Raw genomic sequence first — 23,427 nt, forward strand, 5'->3', positions numbered from 1 at the left:
AACGGGGCAGCCCAACTGTCATTTGGGAAAGCGGGGGAGGCCAACTGTCATCTGAGGGGGGATGGGCCAGCCGGGAGCCTGTGAGAGGCAGCGGGGTGGGCCGGAGGCTCTAACTCTCTCTCCTGGCCAGGAAGCCCAGTGCTGGGGGTGAAGGGGGTGGGGGAGGGAGCTGCCTCTGGAGTGTGACTGGAGCCGGCCGGCTGCCTGGATGAACACTCAGGGAGTGGGGGGACCCCCGGGAATGGCCCAAACTTGCCTAGGGAGCCCAGAGGCAGGACATTCGCCTGGCGGGGGTGGGGTGGGGCAGTGACCTCACACTGGTTTTCAGCAGCCCTCAGCGTATAAGGCAAAGGGCAGGTGGGGAGGTGGTGACCTCACAGAGGGACCCACATCTCAGGCTGATAAAGGGGGGGGCGGGCCCAGGGGACTTTGGAGACCCCCGGTTGCTTTAGCTCTGGTGCGTCTCCTCCTCACGGTTCCTTCGCGTTCTGTGAGTTCCACATCCCGACACCTTTGTGACGAAGGTAAGAGCCCCCAGGGGTTGGATCCCGCCCGGGGCCGGCTGGGTTCCAGGCAGGCCCAGCCCTCGGTCTAGAGCTAGAAGGAGATTCCCCACCTGGGCTGTGTCCTTAGCGCCACTGGGGCTTTCTCCTGGTTGGTTTCCCTTTTCCTCCATCCCCCCACATTTGTCCTCAGTTCTTGCCTTTTTGTGCCCTTCCCCTGCTGCCCACCCCGCAGCTTGTGACCCAACAGCCTAGCTGACTGAATTTTGGGAGTTATTAGGAAAGAAATAGATAATTCTATAGAGGCGAAATAATATTTTCTGTGTTAAGTCACTGTGAGCCCTCATGTGAAATCCTGGTCACCCCATCTAAGGAAAAGGGACAGAAAGGGAAACAGAAATGATTTGGGGAAAGAAACAGCTTCCATGTGAGAAGAGATGAGCAAGCCTGAGACCTTTCAGCTTGGAAAAGAAATGACCATGGGTGGGAGATCAGTTCCATGTCTAGAAAACCATGAATAGTGAAGAAAAACAGAATGACACACCTGGCTGGCTAAGCATTCTCAGAGAGGAGTTATCAACAGTTCTCAGTCATGCTGGAAGGGCAAAACCAGTGGGGTTCCACGGGGTTTAGTTCAATATCTTCATCAATTATTTAGATATTAGCGTAGAGAAGACGCTTATCAAGTTTGCAGATGAAGCCAACTTGCAGGAGGAATAACAGTAGTTCGAATTAGGAGCTTTAATTCAAACTACCGGGTCCCTGCCACATGTAGCCACAGGCAGTTAGTCCGGACTACGGGGCATTTAAAATTTCACCCATCTGGGGACATGCAAATGAAGTCTGGGATATTTAAATCCCAGGCTTCATTTGCAAGTTCTAATGCCTATATTAGCCTCCCTAGTCCAAACTAGGGGGCTAGTTTAGACATATCCTATGGCAGGGAAGGGGGGATGTTTGGACAACTCACAGCTCCCACCTCCTCTTCTGGGAGGCCTGAGGCCTGCAGCTGTCCTAGGTGGGGCAGGCAGGTCCCAGGCTCACGGATTCTGTCCCCTAACCTAATTCCTGGGGGTGCAGAGTCCAACCGCCATGCAGCGCTTCCTGATGGCCATCCCCATGGCCTGCCCGGCCACCTCCAAAGAGGCGAGGACACCCTGGCACCGCATTGATGCCAGGACACCGTGGTGGCCAAGATCGTGATGAGTGAGTTGCAGCAACCGGCAGCAGGGGACAGGATACGTGGGGTGGACAGGAGCCCTGCCTAGGCCATGTGAATGGTGAGGATGCTGGAAGAGGGAGGGACACAGACATGGGCCATGGGGAGGGATGAGAGTGCTGGAGGGGGAGTAGGTTATGCGGGGGGGGGGCTCTCCCCGGGCCATGGGGGTGCTGGAAGGCAGCAAAGCTGGCTGCTGGGGGTGGGCTTAGGAAAGCAGAGATGGGGAGATTCAAAGGCTGGTCACTGAGGACAGCGAGGGGCTGAAGGCGACCTGGGGACAAGGACTGAGTTGGTCCCTCTTAGGGAAGTGGGGTGTTAGGAGGGGCCCCTGTGGTGGGCAGGAGGGCTACAGGGTCACGGGAGGTGAGGGTGGGATCCTGCTGGCTGGGGGGTGCTGGCTGTGTGAGCTCCTCAGGGGCCCAAGTTTCACATCCCCCTTTGTCCCTTGGGGTCTTACAGGATTCCCCACCTCCATGGTCCTGGCCAACTGCCTCAGCACCGCCGACAGCCTCAGGTACCAAACCCCCCGCAAGCCCCTCCCCCACGGTGCTCCGGCCCGGGCTGGGTGCCACCACCCTTCCCAGGTCCTTCCCAGCTGTGCCTGGGCCACACCCAGCCCCCTCCTCACCCAGCCGACAGGCGCTGAAACCCCGTCTCAGCCACTGCAAACAGCTTCTCTCCGTCCCACAGCCCCAGCTCCTGTTCAGTTTCTGCCTCTGACCTGACCCCAAAGAGCTCACTGGGCCAGGCCTGTGGCATCCAGCATCCCCCAGAACAGCAAGTCCCTTGGCTAGTCAGTTTAGTTGGTTCCTTTGCGCTGGGGGCTTGTAGCAGGGATGAAACCAGCTGGTGGAAAAAAGTCTCTGCCCCTCTCTCCTGCCAGCACCTTGAAGCCTCCCCTGCAGGCCCAGCTCCTGAGCCCCCTGCTGAGGGCGGGAATAACAGAGGCAGTGTCTGGGGACTGGCAGCAGGAGCCCATCCACAATCAGGTACGTGCCCTCCTTCGCCCCCCACCCGGCTGGCCCGGGAGGGGGTGCACAGCCTCTACCAAGTCGTCCTGCACCACAGGGGTAAGGAACCCAGCTGGGAACTGGGCCCCAGGGACACCCTGAGGGTGCCGGCGGCGAGGGGACGGGTCCCAGACCTTTTCCCCCAGACTGGCCCAAGGGGGGATGCATCCCTCTGTGTTCCCCTCCTTCTGCCCCCTGTGCCCCTCCATTTGCCCAGGGATGCATGCAGGGACCCGTGGGAGGGGAAGGGCTCAGACCTGCCAGCAGAATGACCCTGTTCTGTCTCTTCCAGGCCTCAACATCCACCAGACAGAGGACCTGTGGTGCAGGCACTAGTATAAGGAGAGGTGGGTCCTGGCCCACAGCAACACAGTCAGGGTGGGAGAGGTAAGGACACGCTGCCAGGGCAGGGCAGGACTCGGGGGTGGGGCCATGTGAGCGTCTCTCGGGGATGTGCTGGGGGCCCCAGTCTCACACGCCCCAGTCTCACATGCCCCTTTGTCTCCTTGGGGTCTCACAGTTCTCCCCACTACCGCTGGTCTTGGCCAACTGCCTCAGCGCCACCTGCAGCCTCAGGTACCAACCCCCCCGACCCTTCGCCCCCCGAGAGCAGATCCCCTGACAAGGGAGTGGGAAAGTCTCTGTCTCCTGCTGCTGACTTAACAGTCTCTGCCCCTCTCTCCTGCCAGCACCTTGAAGCCTCCCCTGCAGGCCCAGCTCCTGAGCCCCCTGCTGAGGGTGGCAATAACAGAGGCAGTGTCTGGGGACTGGCAGCAGGAGCCCATCCACATGCAGGTACGTCCCCTCCCTCGCCCCCCCTCCCAGCCAGGAGCAGGAGCAGCCTCTGGTGGCCTGGATCCCCCAACCCCGACCCTCCCTCTGACCCAGGGCTCCCCCTTGCCTTGCAGGAGCTCAGCCGGGCCCTTCCCGACGTCCTCCACGCCCTCCTGTCCAATCTCCTCATCCAGTCTCCAGACACCGCCCGGCTCCAGCTCATTCTTGGAGGTGAGCCCCGTGGGGGAGACGGGGCCATTGTCCCTGCTTCCCCGGGGGCCGAGAGAGGAGCTGTGTCAGTGGCTGGGGGGCGGCACAGTCTGAGAGGAGCCCCAGGCTCTGCCCAGAACCGGCGCCTCCCTACGGGTCCTGACCTGCCTCTTTCCCCCACAGCACCTGAGCACGTAGCTGGAGTCCCGCCTGCCCCAGGAGCGAGCCAGGGCCCTTGGCAGCACCGCGGTCCTGTTGCGAGTCGCCACCACCCTCCTGGGGTTTGACGTAAGTGACCTCGGAGCCATGGGGTCTGGGGCTGCAGGGCGCGGGGCTGGGAGCGTCCCCCGGGAGGCAGAGGCAGGGCCGGGAATGGGCCAGGACTGATCCACGTTCTCTTTTCCCCGGGGGGGGGGGTGACCCTGGGCCTTTCAGGGGGGCTCTTGTGTGACTGCGCCTGGGCCTGGGGACTGGGGAGTGGTCGTCAGTGGATCCCCTTGTTCCACCCCCAGAGTGACCCTTCAGTCCGGCCATTGCTCAGGGTTGTCTCCTCCCAAGACCGCCCCCACTCCGGGAGGTGTCTCTGTCCGTCCCCCGAGCTCACAACCGCCTCCACGGCCGTTTGCATGGGACTTGCAGCCCCAGGATGCTGAGGGACACCCCCTCTTCTCTCCCATCAGAATTCAGCCGACTGGCCGAGGATGGGTCACCATGTGGCCCAGCTGGGCCTTTTCATTTTGGACCCTTCAGAGGACTGGCCCGGAAGGGGGTGCACAGCCTCTACCAAGTCATCCTGCACCACAGGGGTAAGGAACCCAGCCGGGATCTGGGCCCCAGGGTGCCGGCGGCGGGGGTCGTGTCCCAGCCCTTTTCCCCCAGACTGGCCCAAGGGGGGATGCATCCCTCTGTGTTCCCGTCCTTCTGCCCCCTTTGCCCCTCCATTTGCCCAGGGATGCATGCAGGGACCCGTGGGAGGGGAAGGGCTCAGACCTGCCAGCAGAATGACCCTGTTCTGTCTCTTCCAGGCCTCAACATCCACCAGGCCGAGGACCTGTGGTGCAGGCACTGGTATAAGGAGAGGTGGGTCCTGGCCCACAGCAACACAGTCAGGGTGGGAGAGGTAAGGACACGCTGCCAGGGCAGGGCAGGGCTCGGGGGTGGGGTCGTGTGAGAGTCTCTTGGGGACGTGCTGGGGGCCCCAGTCTCACACGCCCCTTTGTCTCCTTGGGGTCTCACAGTTCTCCCCACTGCCGCTGGTCTTGGCCAACTGCCTCAGCGCCGCCTGCAGCCTCAGGTACCAACCCCCCCCCCGACCCTTCGCCCCCCGAGAGCAGATCCCCTGACAAGGGAGTAGGAAAGTCTCTGTCTCCTGCTGCTGACTTAAAAGCCTCTGCCCCTCTCTCCTGCCAGAACCTTGAAGCCTCCCCTGCAGGCCCAGCTCCTGAGCCCCCTGCTGAGGGCGGCCGTGAGACAGACAGTGTCTGGGGACTGGCAGCAGGAGCCCATCCACAAGCTGGTACGTCCCCTCCCTCACGCCCCCCTCCTCCCATCCAGGAGCAGGAGCAGCCTCTGGTGGCCTGGATCCGCCAACCCCGACCCTCTCTCTGACCCAGGGCTCCGCCTTGCCTTGCAGGAGCTCAGCTGGGCCTTTCTCGACATCCTCCATGCCCTCCTGGCCAATCTCCTCATCCAGTCCCCAGACACCGCCCGGCTCCAGCTGATAATGGAGGTGAGCCCCATGGGGGAGACGGGGCCATTGTCCCTGCTTCCCCGGGGTTGAGAGAGGAGCTGTGTCAGTGGCTGGGGGGGGTCACAGCCTGAGAGGAGCCCAGACTCTGCCCAGAACCGGCGCCTCCCTACAGGTCCTGACCTGCCTCTTTCCCCCACAGCACCTGAGCACATGGCTGGATTCCCCTCCTGCCCCAGGAGTGAGCCAGGGCCCTTGGCAGCACCACGGCCCTGCTGCGAGTCGCCACCACCCTCCCGGGGTTTGACGTAAGTGACCTCGGAGCCGGGGGGTCTGGGGCTGTAGGGCGCGGGGCAGGGAGCATCCCCGGGAGGCAGAGGCAGGGCCGGGAATGGGCCAGGACTGATCCACGTTCTCCTTTCCCCGGGAGGGGTGACCCTGGGCCTTTTAGGGGGGCTCTTGTGTGACCGCACCTGGGCCTGGGGACTGGGGAGTGGCCGTTAGTGGATCCCCTTGTTCCACCCCCAGAGTGACCCTTCAGTCGGGCCATTGCTCAGGGTTGTCTCCTCGCAAGACCAGCCCCGCCCCCACCCCCGCCCCGGGAGGTGTCTCTGTCCGTCCCCCGAGCTCACAACCGCCTCTGCGGCCGTTTGCATGGGACTTGCAGCCTCAGGATGCTGAGGGACACCCCCTCTTCTCTCCCCTCAGAACTCAGCCGACTGGTCGACGATGGGTCACCATGTGGCCCAGCTGGGCCTTTTCATTTTGGACCCTTTAGAGGGCAGGGCTCGGGGGTGGGGCCATGTCAGTCTCTCTTGGGGACGTGCTGGGGGCCCCAGTCTCACACGCCCCAGTCTCACACGCCCCTTTGTCTCCTTGGGGTCTCACAGTTCTCCCCACTGCCGCTGGTCTTGGCCAACCGCCTCAGTGCCGCCTGCAGCCTCAGGTACCGACCCCCCCCGTCCCTTCCCTCCCAGAGCAGATCCCCTGACCAGGGAGTGGGAAAGTCTTTGTTTCCTGCTGCTGACTTAACAGTCTCTGCCCCTCTCTCCTGCCAAAACCTTGAAGCCTCCCCTGCAGGCCCAGCTCCTGAGCCCCCTGCTGAGGGCGGCAATAACAGAGGCAGCGTCTGTGGACTGGCAGCAGGAGCCCATCCACACGCAGGTACGTCCCCTCCCTCGCGCCCCCCTCCTCCGAGCCAGGAGCAGGAGCAGCCTCTGGTGGCCTGGATCCCCCAGCCCCAACCCTCCCTCTGACCCAGGGCTCCGCCTTGCCTTGCAGGAACTCAGCCGGGTTCTGCCCGACGTCCTCCACGTCCTACTGGCGAATCTCCTCATCGAGTCCCCAGACATCGCTAGGCTCCAGCTAATTCTTGAGGTGAGCCCCGTGGGGAGGTACAGGGGCCTTTTTCCCTTTGTTCTCAGGCAGACTGGTGAGGAGAAACTGGAGCTTCATTTCCCAGCCTAACCCCCCTAACTCCCCACCCCCCAGGCTGTCCTTGGCCAGGGCAGTCAGAGCAACACAGGGCCAGGTCCTGCCTCCTTGAGGGGCAGAGAGTGGAGCTGGGGCTTCCAGCCAGAGCCCTGCCAAGCACAAACCCTTCTGACTGGCAGGGGGGAGAGTTTGACTCCTCCTCCCATGAGATCCAGGAGTTGGGACTCAGAAGAGCTCCAGGCTTCTTGCTAGTGACACAGGATGGCCCCAGGGATCAGCCCTTCTGTGCCGAGAACCTGCACCTGCCCACGGATCCTGACCTGCCTCTTTCCCCCACAGCACCTCAGCACCTGGCTGGAGTCCCGGCTGCCCCGGAGCAAACCAGGGCCCTCCGTGGCACCAAGGTCCTGCTCCAAGTTGCCATCACCCTCCCGGTGTTTGACATAAGTGACCTCGGAGCCCAGAGCTGGCTCCCCCAGGCTGTGGGGTCTGGTGCTACAGGACGCTGGTTGGGAGCATTCTCCTGGGGAGGCAGAGGCAGAGCAGGGAATGAGCCAGGCTGGATCTACATTCTCCTTTACCTGGGGAGAGGGCGACACTGGGCCTTTCAAGGGATCATGCTCCAGCTCTTGTGTTGATGCACTTGGGCCTGGGGACTTATTACTGGCCGTTAGTTTATCCACTTGTTCCAAGCCCTCTGCAGTGACACTTCAGTCAGGGACAATTCCTCAGGTTTGTCTCCCCACAAGAACAGCCCCCGTTGGCTTTCCCCAGCCCTTCGCTTAAAAACCACTCAGCGGCCATTTGCATGGGATGTGCCAGCCACAGGATGCTGAGGGAGCCCCCGCTCTTCTCTCTCCCCTCAGAACTCTGCCGACTAGCCCAGAATAGGTCACCATGTGGCCCAGTTGGGCATCTTCATCATGGACCCATCCAGGGATGTCAGTCAGCTGGCCCAGGAGGGAATGCACCTCTTATACCAGCTCCTCCTGTACCACCGGGGTAAGGAACCCAGCCAGGAAGTGGGCCCCAGTGACACTCTGAGGGTGCCAGTGGCGGGGGGATGTGACCCAGCTCTTTTCTCCCAGACTGGCCCAACGGGGGATGTTCCCATCCTTCTGCTCCCTTTGCCCTTCCATTTGGCTAGGGATGCCTGGAGCGCACTACCCACTGGGCAGCCATCCGTGGGAGGGGAAGGGCTCAGACCTGCCAGCAGAATGACCCTGTTGTGTCTCTTCCAGGCCTCACCATCCACCATACCGAGGACCTGTGGTGCAGGCACTATTATAAAGAGAGCTGGGTCCTGGCGCACAGCAACACCGTGAGGGTGGGAGAGATAAGCACACGCTGCCAGGGCAGGACACGGCTCAGGGGTTCTAAGCCCTTGTGCGCTTAGAACTCAGGATGTTAAATAGCGAGTAGTTTGCTGATCGAATAGTCGATGCATTTTTCGACTATTCAATCCATGAATAGGGCGGCGCTGCCCCTTTGTAATGCTGTCATGGCATTTCAAAGGGGAGGTGGTTCATAGGGGCAGCACAGCACGGAGCCCAGGATCTGCTAGGGACTCCCTAGCTGACTCCCAGCTCCATTCAAGGGCTGCCACTTTGAAGCATCCTCGTCTTCTCCCCATCTCCTTGCTGCCTCTGACAGGGGCAGCCAGGGAGCGGGGAGCAACTACCCGTCTGTTCTGTCAAATATCTGATAAGCATTTGCTTATCAGACAGTCGACTAGCCCTTAACATCCCTACTTAGAAGGGAGCTGGGGCGGTGGGGACAACACTTTTTGATGGAGGCTGCTCCAAGATGTTGGCAAGTGGCCTAGGGCTGCTCTGTTCTGTGGAGGGGGGTGAGGTCTGGTAGGGGGAGGGGGTGAGCATCTGGATGCAGGGTCTGAAAGGGAGTTTAGGGAAGGAGGAAGCCATTCTAGCCCCAGGAGTTGGGGCCAGGTCCTGGGCCATCAGCTCAAGCCTCGTGTCCTCTTGGTTTCAGATCTTTGGGCAGCTGTTCACCGCAGAGCAGACAAGCTTCTTTTTGAAGACGGCGTTGCTCATGGTCTGCTCCCTACTGCCACTCTCTAACCTGGCCGGGCTGATCCTGACCTATTCCCTGCTGGGGCAGGTCCAGCAGCTCCTGGGATACATGGTGAGCAGCCAGAGCAGATACAGGAGAGTGGGGCAGGGCCAGGGTCTCCTTCCCATCCCCTCAGGGAGTCCAGCCTGCCCCTTTCCTCAGGCTGCCCCTCATCCCACATCCCTGTTGGCAGAATCCCTCCTGCTACTGTGAGCATCCCTGCAGGGCTTCCATGGAGAGACAGTATTGGGGGTCACCGGGATCGGTCCCTGTCAGACAAAGGTGGAACCAGCCCCAGGGCCTGGCTGGGAAAGATCAGAATTCCTGTGAGAAATCAGCTCCCTGGGAGCTGAGCAGATCTCCTGGCTGCTGGGACTCAGCACTAGGAATAGAAAATGCCATGTTGTTAGTGCTGGAGATAAAATTCCCCCTTTCTGAGGTCCCTTTTCAGGGACAAAACCTGCCTGTAATTGAAAAATAAATCTCTTATCTGTGTCTGGCTGAAGAAACAAACCAGGCAGGATGTTAGATCTGGGCAGGGCAGATCCCTCGTGTGCACAGACCTCAGCTGAGCTGGGGTCACCTTTCCCTTCAGCTCTCTAGAGGGCCAGATCCTCACTGGTGTAAATCTGCATTGACTCCAGTGAAGCAACACCAGTTCATATGAGTTGGGGATGTGGCCCAGAAGCTCTCACACTCAGTTTTACTGGTTCCCATTTCTTTCACTGAAGAGGATTTGTTGACAGTCTGGGCCAGCTACTGCTCTCGGTTCTATTTCCTCCTACCCTGTTCTGAATTAGCCCCGGATTCCCATGTACTCACTGTGCAGCAAGAGGCACAGAGACAGCAGCATCAGATCAGTGGAGAGAACCAATTGGGATGGAAACAGCCCAGAAGTGTCTTTTCCCAATGGGTGTCAGCAGTAGGGCACAATTAACAGTTTCACCCAGATCCCATCGGCCCCCTTTGTCCCGTCTGACTTCAGGAGAAGAGATGCTCCAGTGTCGGTCTCTGCTCCAATCTGCCCATGTCTCCCCCACTCCCTCAGGTTGGATATTCAACCAGCTTCTCTCTCGGCTCCCAGGCCTCCTTGGGTCAGTAGGGCTCAGGCAGCAGAGACACCTCACCTCTATCCCCTCCTCAGGTCTGATATTCATCACCACTCCGCTCCGCTTCCTGTCCTATGTCACCCCCCTTCCCCGCACTGGCCACAGCGTCTCTATTTAGGGCTGCAAGATTGAGAACCGAAGAGGCCTGGTTTACATGCTTAAGTCTAAACATACCACTGAGGAAACGCCTCCCATCCCATTTCACTGCCTGGGGACTGAGACAGCCCCTGGCTAGCCACTGTTGGGCCAGGGTGAAAGGTCACTGGGTGATTGGGGTGGGACTGGGATGTTGGAGGAGCCTGAACCTTTTGCCTCCACCTTGGTTTCCAGTCCCTGATGAGAAGGATTTGATAGCAGCCTTCAACTTCCTGAAGGGAGGTTCCAAAGAGGATGGAGAAAGGCTGTTCTCAGTAGTGACACATGGCAGAACAAGGAGCAATGGTCTCAAGTTGTGGTAGGAGAGGTCCAGGTTGGATATTAGGAAAAACTATTTCCCTAGGAGAGTAGTGAAGCACTGGAATGGGTTACCTAGGGAAGTAGTGGAGTCTCCATCCCTAGAGGTGTATAAGTCTTGGCTTGATAAGACCCTGTCCGGGTTGATTTAGTTGGGATTGGTCCTGCCTAGAGAAGGGGGCTGGACTTGATGACCTTCTAAGGTCTCTTCCAGCTCTATGGCTCTATGATTCTATGATTCTAAGGACCCATCTTTCCCAGAGGAAAATTCTCTGTCTGGGCTTAAGGGCACATAAATGGGGTCTGGGCCTCATGTGGGACCCTCTGCACAGGGGTGAATGTTGCCCCCAGAGAACAGTTACTACAGGGCTTCCCCACTTGCTTAGTCTTCTCCATCCCATCCTCGAATGCCAGCTCCAGCCACTTCTGCCCCTCCTGCCTTGACTGCCCCACTCCCGTTTCCTGGAGTCTGCTGTCCATGTAGAGAGATGGGCGCCAGGGCATGGCCAGACAGGAAAGGACACAAGGCAGCTGAGAAAGAGCAACTAGAAGTGACCTCTGAGCAGGTGGGAGCTGGAATCGGTGTTATTAAGCCAGTGGGGGAACTAAAGGTATCTTGGAAATAGACATTAGCACCTCTACAGGAAGTCAAACAACTGAGGGCTGCAAGGGAAATGTGTCAGGAGCAGAGGGCAGAGCAGTTTTACAGAGCAACTGACACAGAAGTGGATTGTCCTGGGATGGAGGCTGAGCACGTTTCACCCTGGGTGGAGGCAGCACTGCAGAGCAGCTGTTTGGGGGATGTTCAGGAGTGTTTAGATTCTGGAGGGGGGACCAGTGCAGCTCAGGGGAGGGTGAAGCAGAGCAGTTTCACGCTATTGGTCAGAAGCAGAGCCTAGATCATGACAGGGTGGAAAAGGGTAAATATGTCTTGTATTTTTTTAAAAAATCATCATTCATTTGTGGAGAATATTTTATTTACATTCTCTGCCCCCTTATTCCTGGTGCCAAAATGGTAAAAATTGAGGGAAGGGAAATCCATAAGAACATATGAACATAAGTCTTCTAGTGATGATTAGTGATTATGGGACTCCATTTAAATCACCTTAAAGGGGCTGATTTCCAGCAGGTGGCGCTCAGTTCAGTCTGTCTGTCTCCCCTTAATGTGGCTCATGTTGGACTCCATAAATATGTGGCCATTGTGGAAGGTTTGGTCAGAAGTGCTTATGGTAATTATGCCCATACCGAATCTGTGAGTGAAACCAGCTGTAGCAGTGTGAGGGGCTGTCTCTCAATGGACCAATCTGCCCTTGGCCTTCGGGTGAGACTGCAACCCAGAGGATGTTGTGATCAAGCTCCTCGGGCACAACTGCCCTGCGTGGACACCGTGCAGCCAGGCCAGTTCTCAGCTGCCCAAGCCTTCCTGGCATGGTGAACATGGATCATTTCCTGCTGTGGCACAGGGGCAGCTGTGGGCATTGCTCCTGTGTTCCCAGTGCAGGTGGACACCAGACCCAGCACCTGCCCCCATGAACCACACAGCCCCTGCCACTCTAGTGCTTCATGGGAAGTTGGCTGGTATCAGATAAGGGGTGATTTTATAGTGCTGCAGTTACATCAGTGTCAGTCCCTGAGCACACCCATCCTGCGGTATAAAAGCCCTTTTCTGCTTGATGTTATTTTAGAAGCAATATAAACTATACAGCATAAACATTTAAAAGTGAGTTACATTAGCCATGGACTGTTAGTCAATTTTAAAATCAAGGTGGATGTTGTTGTCACAGTGATGTTCCAGTTTTAACAGTTCTTCTGAAGCATTTTCTGGCTTTTGGTATACAGTGGGGCTACGTCTACACTGGCCCCTTTTCCGGAAGGGGCATGTAAATTTCACCAGTCGTCGTAGGGAAATCCGCGGGGGATTTAAATATCCCCCGCGGCATTTAAATAAAAATGTCCGCCGCTTTTTTCCGGCTTTTAAAAAAGCCGGAAAAGAGCGTCTACACTGGCCCCGATCCTCCGGAAAAAGTGCCCTTTTCCGGAGGGTCTTATTCCTACTTTGAAGTAGGAATAAGACCCTCCGGAAAAGAGCACTTTTTCCGGAGGATCGGGGCCAGTGTAGACGCTCTTTTCCGGCTTTTTTAAAAGCCGGAAAAAAGCGGCGGACATTTTTATTTAAATGCCGCGGGGGATATTTAAATCCCCCGCGGATTTCCCTACGACGACTGGTGAAATTTACATGCCCCTTCCGGAAAAGGGGCCAGTGTAGACGTAGCCAGGGGGAGGTGTCACACTAGATGATCACAGTGGGCAATGAACCCGAGAAAGCCTCTGACTTGAGCATACGAGCATCCCTGTGGGAGCTGTACCAGCAATGCTAGAGCCATTTAATTATACTGGTAAATTTCCTCCTGTATAGTGAAACTCTGGAATTAACAGCTTTTTCAATCAATATCTTGCCTGTCTTGGTTCGCCTTCTGTCACTGCGGCATCTGAGCCCCTCATTGCCATTGGTGAGGTTTCTCCTCCTGGAGAGGCAGGGCAGCTCCTGCTTATTTTGCAGATGAGGAACAGAGAGACTCAGTGATTGAGCCCAGGGCACATGGAGTTTGCAGCTGCGTCAGGGACTGAAGCCAGGGATCTAGAGGACTTGTCTACTGTCCTGGAAGGCCAGTGACCCTGGGCTATTTTGTCCAAAGAAGGGAAGCACCAGTAGACTGGAAATCTAGGAAAAAGTCAGAGACACAAGCTGGGACATCTGTCCCAGAGAATGTAATTGATCTCAGAGTGTCCCACCCTCTTTTGCTTCTGGGCTAGATCCTGCCTCTCTCCTGCTGGCCCAAACCCCACGGCTGGCATTGCAGTTAGACCCATCTCTCCAGCCCTAGTGGGGATATCATTGGAGTCACACACTGCAGGACTAGCGAGCAACCGGCTGCTGCTCAAAAGAGGGAAGAGAGAGGCGAGCAGGTCATAAGCAGCAGCCCCTGCTCAGTGACTCTCTGCACACACAGCCTGGCTGTTTCGTGCAGTTGCAAAGCAAAGAAACCACAGTACAGGCAGGCAGCTCCCTGAGCATCTGCAGTCATCTTTGCAGGCTCTTCTTCCCCTGTCCAGCAGTGAGCTCTCCCCTGGCCTCAGCCTGAACTAGCAGCCCAGGAGGATGGGGTGTATCACACGCTATGATGCAGGACTGACTAACCCACTGCTATTTTTGTCTTCTTAGGTTAACCTTCCCTCCACACTCTCCATTTACTGCTCTTGTTGGGTTTCTGGGCAGTTTATTTTCATAGTTGTACATTTAAAAGCTAGACAGGACCAATGGGCCCATCTAGTCAGAGCGTCTGTCCAGCCCAGGCCTAATGGCCGCTTCCCCCAGGGCCATGCTGTCTAGCCTGACTCCCAGCTGGCAACCCCTAGCACTGGGGCTGGGAGGGGCATTCAGTAGCGGGGGTCCATGCCAGCCAGGGACTATGGACTATGCTTCCCAGCTTCCTGGGGCCGCACTGCCTGGCGCTCCATGACTGAAGGGGGGGCTCTGGAGCCAAGCTGCCCTGCACTCCAGGCTGTGAGTGGGGGAGCCGAGTGCGTTAGCCTGAGGGAGAGGCCATTAGTCGCAGTGGGGGATGGGCTCTGTTTGCCATGGAAACTAGTGGTTCAACCACCAGCCATGAACAGGCGACTGCTTTCTATCAGCGTCGACAGGGGACGTCGTGGCAGAGGCATCTTTGTACCAGCCCAGACACAGCCCTGGGTTGCTGCTCCAGCCGGCCCCTCGCCCCAGGCACACGCGGGTTAGTGGCTCGGTAGCTCCCATGGGGCACTGGGTCTGTGCTGACAGGGAACCTGGCCCAGCCCCTTTGCCTCTGAATGGAACTTCTGCCTCAGGTGACAGTTGGGCCCCGCAGCAGGCAACAGTTGGAACCCCCCCCCCATCCTCAACTGACAGTTGGCCATTGTCCCCTCCCCCCTCTGGTGGCAGTTGGCTGTTTCCCTCTGACTCTGCTCACCAGGCCCCTCCCCCCACAGCAGGTTCCCAAGTTGCTGCGGGTGGCTCCAGCCCATCCCCCACACTCGCTGCACCCAGGGCTGGGGGGGTTGGCTGGTCCCCACAGGGGCTCCCCCCAGGCTCCAGCCAGTCTCCAGCCACAGCAGGCAACAGTTGGAACCCCCCCCCCCCCATCCTCTGATTTCGGGAGGTTCTGTTATGCAGCTGAGCACCAATGAGTCCTGCATTGCTGCAACTGGAGCATTGATGACACCTGTCCCAGTGCTGCACGATGGTTGCGTACATCATAGTCTCTTCTCTCTGGGGCTGTGGATGCTTTCAGATAAAACACAATAATGTAACTTTTCTGCTCAGCCCACCTAAAGCCAGAGAACAGAAGTCAGAAAATGTCTGTCTGGCACCACTGCTGTATGCAGCAGGGCCGATGGCTACTGTGGGCCATGGGGCAAATGGGGGAGGAGGGACAGCTCCAAAATCTGGTGGAGCAGGGCCACAGGCTGAAGTGGGGGGCTGAGGGCAACCAGCCCTTAGTGCCACCTGGACCATGACACACCTCTGAGCCCCACAGCGTGCCTAGTGTGGCCCTCCCTCCCTGTGTTGGTGGACATACATCAGGAGCAGTTCTATGGGCATCTAGGCTGGGAAACACCAGTGACCTCACTTCCTACATCAACACCTCTGAGGCAGGCAGCTCAGATTTCCCCCTCCACAGCCTGGGTCTGATTCTGTTATTCCCCACAATTAGGACAGCTGGGTTTTGGCCTGACACCTGCCGGCTGTACACAGGAGCCATTCTCTCCATGCCAGCCAGCTCTTGAGACAGTGCCAGTTTCTATCTGTGATGATGTGTCAGTACAGACTCAGAGACGTCAAGGCCAGAAGTGAATGTCATGATCATTTGATCTGACCTGCACATCAGAGGCCACAGAACCTTACCTACCCCGTCCTGTCCGAGTTACTAACATCCTCAAATCATTATTTAAATGACTTCATGTTACAGAGACACCACAAAATTACACTAGTTTAAAACTGCAAGTACCCCGTACTGCAGGGGAAGACAAAACTACCCCATGTATCCCTCTGGTGTCTTCATAGAGAGCAACTACATCCCCCTTCAATCTTATTAAATGTATTAAGTTTAATAAGCTTAAAAGAGTCCAGCTCCTTGAGTCTGCTCTTGTAAGGTGGGTTCTCCGTTCCTCAGCTCCTCCTAGCAGCCCTCCTCTGCGCCTGCTCCAGTTGGAATTCATCTTTCCTAAACATGGGAGATTAGCTTTGCACACAGTGGGCTAGCAGAGGCCTCACAGGTGCGTTATACAATGGGAATCACGCCTCCCTTTCCCTACTGGAAATACTTTTCTGGATGAACCCTAGCACTGCATTTTCATGGCTATCCCTGCATGATAGCAGCACACAGCTCCCCTCTCTGGGATACAACTTTAAATGGGTTACATTTTCTGGCCATGGGGGAGTCTCCACTATTGCTGCAGTGTGGAGTTCGGAAAAAGATGTTTCCCTCTCCTCTGGAGCTGTGTCTGTAGGGGTCAGGGCCTGGCCAGGTTAACAGCAGGTGTAGCTCCTGGACAGAGATCTGGAGCAGCAGCAGCAAGACCAGGTGAAACAGACACCACTTGGAGTCATGTACTGAGCTGAACTGGAACAGGCAAACCAATTGCTCTTTCCTATCCCTTCAGTTTGTCATTAATTAAAGCTGCGACTCACCCTGGTGCTTCCTGGCAAATTCACGGAGGCATCTGGGGAGAGAAGGACAATTATACGTCATCACTGGGGTGTAAGTGCCCTTAAAGGAAGGCACCTCCTTGAGTACGAATTATAACAATATGGTTCCTACTCCTCCCTTACCCAGGACAGAACTCCCTCATGGATAGCACAGAACACCATGGAGCCTGGTCCTGATCAAGGTCTGTAGGTGATACAAAAGCGGGAAGATTTCATACGGTTGGTGAAGATGGTCAGTGGAAACTGTCTGTGTATTCTAGTTTGTCACAGTCGGCTTTTGGCAGAAAATGTCAACATTTGTGAGTGCCCAAAACCTGAAATAGTTTGGCCAAACCCAGAAATATTGATTCAGAATATCACTCTGGTGCTGCATGGGGCTTGTAGTTCAGTTGCCTCGTGCTCATAGTCTTTTCTATAGTCTCGCTCCACTGCATCTCCCAGGATGCGCTGCAACCTGGAACTCCCATGATGGACTCCTTCCCATCACCAAGAGGGGAGAAAATGTGCATCATGGGAGAATCAGAGAGTCTGGATCAAAGAAGAGAACAGGAACATAAGCTCCTAAATTACACATCTTAGGCACTCTTGCCCCCCAGCTCCCAGTGATGGGGCGTGAGACATTGTCCAGTGTGAGCTTTCCCTGGGATTTGACTTTTCCAAGAAGGAAGGGGAGGGGTAACACTTCACCTCAGTCCCCTAAGTGCTGTCAATGCAGGGCTGGGTATAACAGGTAAAAGGTGGGACAAAGGAACCTCAGGGACTTAGATGCCTGAGCCTTGGGACTCGGAGAACATTTGCTCCTCATTCACTTTGATCAAAGGCAGCTTGTTGTAATTCTTGACTAGAAGGTCTGATCTGGGATCTGTCCTCCCTCCATCAAGTAATGTGCTTATCCCGCCCCCCTGACCCTTGCATTTCTCCATGTACAGGTAACCCAGTAACCCCAATACTCTGTAAAAGCTCTTACATTGAATCTGATCTTCAGGAGCATTGCTGGTGTCATGCTGGACTTGTTCCCTGTGAAGAGTAATAAGGACAAGCTGTATCAGTGATACTGCTCGCTTTCTCTCCCTCCCATTGGTGACACTGAGTCTGGGTGGCATATTTCAACAGAAATTAAAAAATTTCATGAACAATATCTTTGGCCAAGTCAAATGTTTGGTCAAAACTGTCTGGTTTACTTGCATTTTTAGTGACAAAAACTTAAATGAAATGTTCATTTTGTTCTTTCCAATGGGCAGCTTGTTTTGTTTTACTTTGGATTTTTTTGTCCCTCCCTCCATTTCCAGTGAAATATTTGGAACAGCTTTCTATCTGAAATGTTTTCACACAAATATAACTTAAATATTTGGCCCAGGCTCAGGATGTAGAAAGGTTGATTGTTCCTTAATGTCCTTGGATAATGTGGAAATGAAGCTGCAGAGCCCACTTTCTGGCCAAGTTTGCTAACCTGCTCCCACGTCCCAGAGAAGGGATCCAGAAAGGAAATGAGACGAGAAAGGGAATAATCCCCTCCTACCTTTGGTCCCTTCCTAAAGACACTATTGGAAGCAGTGGGACAGAGTGATCAGGTCCATGGATGTGTTTCCTCATGGACAGAGAGAGAGAAAGAGAGAGAGAAGAGAAATTGAACAAAGTGCCCCCCGAATTCATCACCACATTAAGAACGTAAGAATAGACATACTGGGCCAGACAAAAGGTCCATCTAGCCCTGTCTGCCTACAGTGGCCAATACCAGATACCCAGAGGGAGGGATCACAACAGGTAATCCTCACGTGATCCCTCCCCTGTCACCCACCTGCAGAGAAACAAAGGCTAGAGACCCCATTCTTACCTATCCTGGCTAATTGCCAGGGCTCGACAAATTAAGGAAAACCCCACTCGCCAGACAAAAAAGAGATTTGCCACTCCCCCCCCCCAAGTGTTTTTTAATGGCATAAATTCCTAATAAGAATAAGAACAGTAATTACTAATAAGTTATTAATAAATATCACCCAATTTATTAATAAATATCTTATAAACCTTTACCTTTTCCCTCTGCTTCCATGTCTCCTCCCCTTGCTCCATCAGCTCCCCTGGTGCCTGCTGCCCCCCAGCCCCTCATCCTCCTCTGCTGTCCTGACTCCTGCCCTTCTCTTCTCACTGCCCTCAGCCTTCCTGAGATCTGCCCCCCTCCACCAGCCCTTCTCTCCCCCCTGTGCCCACTTCTCCAGTAGCCCCACTCTGATCATGTGAGCTACCCCTCCTCATCCCCTCTCCTAACATCTCCCTCTACACACCTGCCCTGCCTCTCTCCTCTGGTGCTGGTCCCCCCGCAGGTGTCTGCCCTTCTGCTTCACCCCCAGAATCCCCTGGCACCGGCACCTTCCTTTAGCCCTGCACCCTCCTGGTGCCTCCCCCTTCCCTCACTGCCCCTGCCTCCTTTGCCCTCTTTTTCCCCCCCGATACCCACCCCCTCACCACCCTCAAGCCCATGTGCCCTCACACATGCCTTGCTCTATCCGCACCTTCCTCATGCCCAACCCTTCTTTCAAGCCTTCTCTTAGCACCTCCGCCTCCCCCCTCCTGCCCCCAATGCCCTTCCCCTCTCCTTTCCCAGCACCCTGTCCCCCCTCCCACTGACACCTCCCCATCTATCCTTTTCCTCATTATCTGCACTTGGCCCCCTGGCATTTGTCTCTCCTGCACTCCTGTCCCTTGGTGCCTTCCCCTTTTTTCTTCTTCTTCTCCTGACCTCCTCCCCTCCCCTCAGCACAAGCCCCTTCCCATATTTTTCTCCTTCCCTTCCCTTTCCCCACAGCTGCAGCCGCAGCCGGCTCCTGCCTTCCACTTTGTGGGATTGTCGGAGCCTTTTTTAATCCAGCAGTTGCCAGCCGTGACGTCAGGACACCACGTCATGCCAGTGTCCTGGCGTCTGCCGGCGTCCCATCCTCTGGCTTGCGCCTCACCTCCTCATGATGGAGCTGCACACAGGCAGCCTGGCGCTGAGAATCACCGCACTTCCCATCCCCTACAGTGCTCTGCTCCTCCACCGGCTGGCGGATCAGATGGGGCCACACTGCCTGTCGTGCGGGCTTCGGCAATCCCATCACAACGACCCACTAGGCCAGTCCGCCCCTGCACTCTCCAGCTTGTAAAATCTACTCGCCACAGGTGAGCGGGTGAGTGTATTTGTCAAGCCCTGCCGATAGCCATTGATGGACCTAACCTCTATGAATCTGTCTAGCTCTTTTTTGATCCCTGTTATAGTTCTAGCCTTCATCACATCCTCTGGCAAGGAGTTCCACAGGTTGACTGTGCACTGGGTGAAGAAAAATTTCCTTTTGTTTGTTTTAAATTTTCGACCTATTAATTTCATTTGATGACCCCGAGTTCTTATACTGTGGGACTAAGTAAATAACTTTTCCTTATTCACTTTTCCCATGCCAGTCATGATTTTATAGACCTCTATCATATCTCCCCTTCCCCCAGTCTCCTCTTTTCTAAGCTGAAAAGTCCAAGTCTTTTAAATATCTCTTCACATGGAACCCGTTCCAAACTCCTCATCATTTTTGTTGCCCTTTTCTGAATGTTTTCCATCTTTTTGAGATGAAGCGACAACATCTGTATGCAGTGTTCCAGATGTGGGCATACCATGGTTTTGACACAAAGTCCCACCCTCACAAATACCCACCCAGCACTCCCCTCCACCAGCCCCACTGACTGCCCTTGGCTCTGGTATGGTCACATCTGACTTTAGTCAGTCTGATGGTGTTTGATGTTCCACATAAAGCCCCAGATTTGAGATTCACATGCTTCAGAAGTTTATAACTTTCACGTTTGGGGTGAAAATCTTGAAATTGTGACCCAAAGGCTTCCAAAGCTCACATCCCCCCCCCCCCCCCCCGGGCAAATTCAAAATTCCCCTATTTATGTCTTGTTGGCAATCCCATGACTTCTGAGTCACTCTTGAGATGGTCGGGTGACTGGAGGCTGTGAGAGCTGGGGGCGCTGTGAGGAAGGCTGCAGGGCAGAGCTGTGCCCAGAGCTCTGTGTTCACTAGGCCCTAGTGAACTCTGAAGGAAAGCTCTTACACACAGGCATGGGCACAAGGGCCCTTCCTGGCTAGGGGATGCCTCCCTGACCTGAAGCCTTAGTGACCTGCATGTGGATATTCCATCCAGACACACACCCCTCGCAGAGTCCTTGATTGGGAACATCTATGAGACTGGGGTTGGTCCATGTGGCACTGGATGCAGAGCGGTCCTGATTCTTAATTTGGGCTGTAGGATACTACAGAAACATACCTAATAAATAATGTACAGCACCTAACACAGTGGGGCTCTGATCCCTGACTGGGGCTCAAGGTGCTACTGAAATACAAATAACTACTCACAAGGATAATCCATTTCATCATCTTTGATCTATGTCCCAGGAAACCTCCTGAAAACAAATGATCCATTGCACTACATCTTTGATCATCTCTCTCCCCACATCCCAGACAGGGTATTTATGGGGTTGTCTCTGCCACATCTGTCTGTACATTTGCTAACATGGCTTGGCCTCACTCTCATACCCACCTTTCCTTCCCAGCAGATAAAGCACCACAGCCAGCACCAGGAAGGCAGGGACTGTAATTCCCAACAGGAGCTTTAGATCCAGCCCTAGAAAAGAACCTTGCTGTGAATGGCCTCTCCAGGCAGCCACAGATCAATCCCTATTGGCTGGAGCTGAATGATTCTCATGATAACTGACCTCTCCTGTCATCATGAATTTCCCTGGGGAGATCACCTTCCGCTTATCTGCACAGTGGCATTATTGGATGTTCTTTGTGAGAACAGTTGCTGAAGTTTATCCATATTTTTTGCCAAACTTTTTGTTTAATCCAGTTTCACTAAAATAAAAGTCTTCCTCCCAAACAATTCCTCTTTCCACAAAAATAATTCTGAAATGCGAGATTCCAGTTTGTTTTGTTTTGAATTGGCAGTTTTGTGTCATTTTCATTTTCAAAATCCAGAAGTGGAAAGAAACATCCATTTACTTTTAAATGAAAAAAAAACAGTATCCCACTGTTTGTAATTAACAGTTTTGTCTCGCTTTGGTTCTAATCCTTTCCTCCTCAAAGAAACTATCAAGTCAACATGAGGCCAAATTAAATTTTTCAACAAATCACTGGAATTTTCTATAGCAAGTTTTGAGGGGCCTCTGACAGATAGTCATGGCGGTCTTTTTCACCTAAAACAACAGGGAGTCTGATGGCACCTTAAAAACAATGAAATAGTTTCATTCACAAGTTTTTAATGGCAAAAAAACCCTGGATTTCCCCCCAGCTATAACTGAGCTCCTGGAGGCAGGAAACATTCCTGTGGGAACTGCCCTGTTTCAGGGAAGGATCACAATTGATTACAGTGCCCAGGTACAAATTTAACTTCAAATAGCCAACAATGGGACTGCAGCAGGAGCTTAAAGTGAAGCTGGTACAGAGGTGTTGTCCTGGATAGGGATAGACTGGAGCACATGTTCATTTCCTGGATTGGGGCCACAGACCTGCATGAGTGCCGAGACATGTGCAAAGCTTGTCAAAAAATTCCCAGCGGAAGAGTTTTCCCATTAGAAAAAATGCAGATTCTTCAAAAATCAAACCCTTTTGATGAGATTCTATAGAATCCACGGCTATGTCTACACTGCAGTTTTTTCAGAAAAAGGTGCACAATTTGCATACTTTTTTCCGATTCTTTTTTCCAAAGAGGCTTTTCTGATACTTGGCCTGTCTACACAGAACCAAATGTGAGAAAAACCTTCTATTTCGGAAGAGCCCTTATTCCTCACAAAATGAGGAATACAGGGCTTCTGAAAGAACACACTCGCTTTTTCAGAAACTGGTTATGGTAGGTATCCTGGAAAAACTCTGAAGAGTAGACATTGCTGCATTATCACCCCAGCAGGGGCACTAGGTGGCGCTGTTACACACCATCTGACTCCATCTTTTCCTTGCCCTGCAACCACTGCAGGGATCCCTTGCAGACATGCTAGGTAGGGGTTTGCTGATGCATATTCTTTGGGGGGTGCTGAACAAACAGGCAGGTTTGCGCTCTGCTGAAGTCAGTCCTTGGGGCTCAGTTGCTGCCTGGGAACCAGACACTGGTACTGGGCTGAGATTCCTGGCAGAGGGGTTTGCCCACATGCCAGGTGTGACACTGGGCCAGGCTTAGCACACAGAGCATGACTAGCTAATGACACGGAGAGACAAATCCTGTTATGATGCATCTGTTGCCTCCTGCCAGAGCAACTAGAAATACGACAGGCTCAGAGAGTGCAGCGGGTGGAAACAATTCACTGACTGCTGGGGTAGCAGAGGGGCTCGGGGAACCTTTCCCTAAATACAGTCCCCTGATTAAAGCATCAGAAGGATTTACCTTGTGTGGGGGAATGTCCAGCACCACCGCTGCTCGAATCATCACCTAAGCAACAAAGACACAAGAGCCATCATCACAGCGATCACACTCAGGCTGGGGGAGCACTGGCCAGGACCAATGTCCCCTCTAGTCTTTCCCATCTATGTGTGGAATAATTTATTATGTGCACATTCTCATACCTTAATGTGCACCACAGGAGAAACAAAACCTAGCTGTGGGCACTCTGCTAATCTGCAGGGCAGTCACACAAGAGCCCATCTTACAGGCAACACTGTCCAGCTGTGTCTAGACTGGCCAGTTTTTCCGGAAAACCAGCCGCTTTTCCGGAAAAACTTGCCAGCTGTCTACACTGGCCGCTTGAATTTCCACAAAAGCACTGACTTCCTACTGTAAGAAATCAGTGCTTTTTGCGGAAATACTATGCTGCTCCCGTTCTGGCAAAAGTCCCTTTTGAGCAAAACTTTTGTGCAAAAGGGCCAGTGTAGACAGCTGAGATTTGTTTTGCGCAAAAAAGCCCCAATCGCAAAAATGGCAATCGGGGCTTTTTTGCGCAAAAGCACATCAAGATTGGCATGGACGCTTTTTGTAGAAAAGCGTCCGTGGCCAATCTAGACACTCTTTTCCGAAAATGCTTTTAACGGAAAACTTTTCCGTTAAAAGCATTTCTGGAAAATCATGCCAGTCTAGACGTAGCCTCCCTGTTTAAAGAAACACATGAGAAGCATTTACCTGGCAGGGAGGTGCCTCCAACACCGCTGCTGCTGAGGTCATTACCTAGACAATAAACACACAAGAGATCAAAGCAGGCCAT

General features: G+C 54.5%; 2 protein-coding genes across 19 annotated transcripts; one reads left to right on the forward strand and one right to left on the reverse strand.

Annotated features, from left to right (window-relative positions):
- The first annotated feature begins 61 nt into the window (after positions 1–61).
- Positions 62–20,916, forward strand: LOC112546746 (uncharacterized). 18 transcript variants are annotated; one of them, XM_075915426.1, is made up of 12 exons: positions 62–1,783; positions 2,185–2,239; positions 2,609–2,714; positions 3,028–3,122; positions 3,256–4,007; positions 4,400–5,013; positions 5,130–5,235; positions 5,353–5,448; positions 5,609–6,570; positions 6,688–6,783; positions 7,707–7,842; positions 8,833–12,302. In XM_075915426.1, exons 2-5 carry the CDS (start codon positions 2,199–2,201, stop codon positions 4,004–4,006), a joined length of 993 nt encoding a protein of 330 aa, XP_075771541.1. In that variant the 5' UTR covers positions 62–1,783; positions 2,185–2,198; the 3' UTR covers position 4,007; positions 4,400–5,013; positions 5,130–5,235; positions 5,353–5,448; positions 5,609–6,570; positions 6,688–6,783; positions 7,707–7,842; positions 8,833–12,302. The 18 variants fall into 18 exon arrangements, 16 of the variants coding, with proteins under 16 accessions (XP_075771541.1, XP_075771535.1, XP_075771538.1 ...); XM_075915423.1 differs by lacking the exon at positions 62–1,783 and having other exon boundaries at positions 2,144–2,714; positions 4,400–4,525; positions 4,745–4,839; positions 4,958–5,013; XM_075915420.1 differs by having other exon boundaries at positions 2,185–2,714.
- LOC112546748 (uncharacterized) lies at positions 14,430–23,427 on the reverse strand. The gene is made up of 8 exons (XM_075915063.1): positions 23,346–23,427; positions 22,617–22,661; positions 20,781–20,864; positions 17,741–17,762; positions 17,189–17,238; positions 16,345–16,405; positions 16,204–16,235; positions 14,430–15,736 (listed from the first exon to the last, which is right to left on the reverse strand). The coding sequence occupies exons 1-8, from the start codon at positions 23,425–23,427 to the stop codon at positions 15,495–15,497; spliced, it is 618 nt and encodes a 205-aa protein (XP_075771178.1). The 3' UTR covers positions 14,430–15,494.

The sequence above is a fragment of the Pelodiscus sinensis genome, unplaced genomic scaffold (assembly GCF_049634645.1).
Source record: "Pelodiscus sinensis isolate JC-2024 unplaced genomic scaffold, ASM4963464v1 ctg34, whole genome shotgun sequence".
NCBI classification, from domain to species: domain Eukaryota; kingdom Metazoa; phylum Chordata; order Testudines; family Trionychidae; genus Pelodiscus; species Pelodiscus sinensis.

Excerpts from the sequence above, each read along its gene's own strand:
- LOC112546748 (XM_075915063.1), bottom strand. The coding sequence starts at position 23,427 with ATGGCCTGCTTTGATCTCTTGTGTGTTTATTGTCTAGGTAATGACCTC. Across the intron at positions 17,239-17,740 it reads TCTTTAGGAAGGGACCAAAG|GGAACAAGTCCAGCATGACA; the intron begins GTAGGAGGGGAT and ends TACTCTTCACAG. Across the intron at positions 16,236-16,344 it reads ATGAGGGAGTTCTGTCCTGG|ATGCCTCCGTGAATTTGCCA; the intron begins GTAAGGGAGGAG and ends TTCTCTCCCCAG.
- LOC112546746 (XM_075915415.1), top strand. The coding sequence starts at position 4,366 with ATGCTGAGGGACACCCCCTCTTCTCTCCCATCAGAATTCAGCCGACTG. Across the intron at positions 5,236-5,352 it reads AGGAGCCCATCCACAAGCTG|GAGCTCAGCTGGGCCTTTCT; the intron begins GTACGTCCCCTC and ends CTTGCCTTGCAG. Across the intron at positions 6,353-6,474 it reads AGTGCCGCCTGCAGCCTCAG|CCTCCCCTGCAGGCCCAGCT; the intron begins GTACCGACCCCC and ends AAAACCTTGAAG.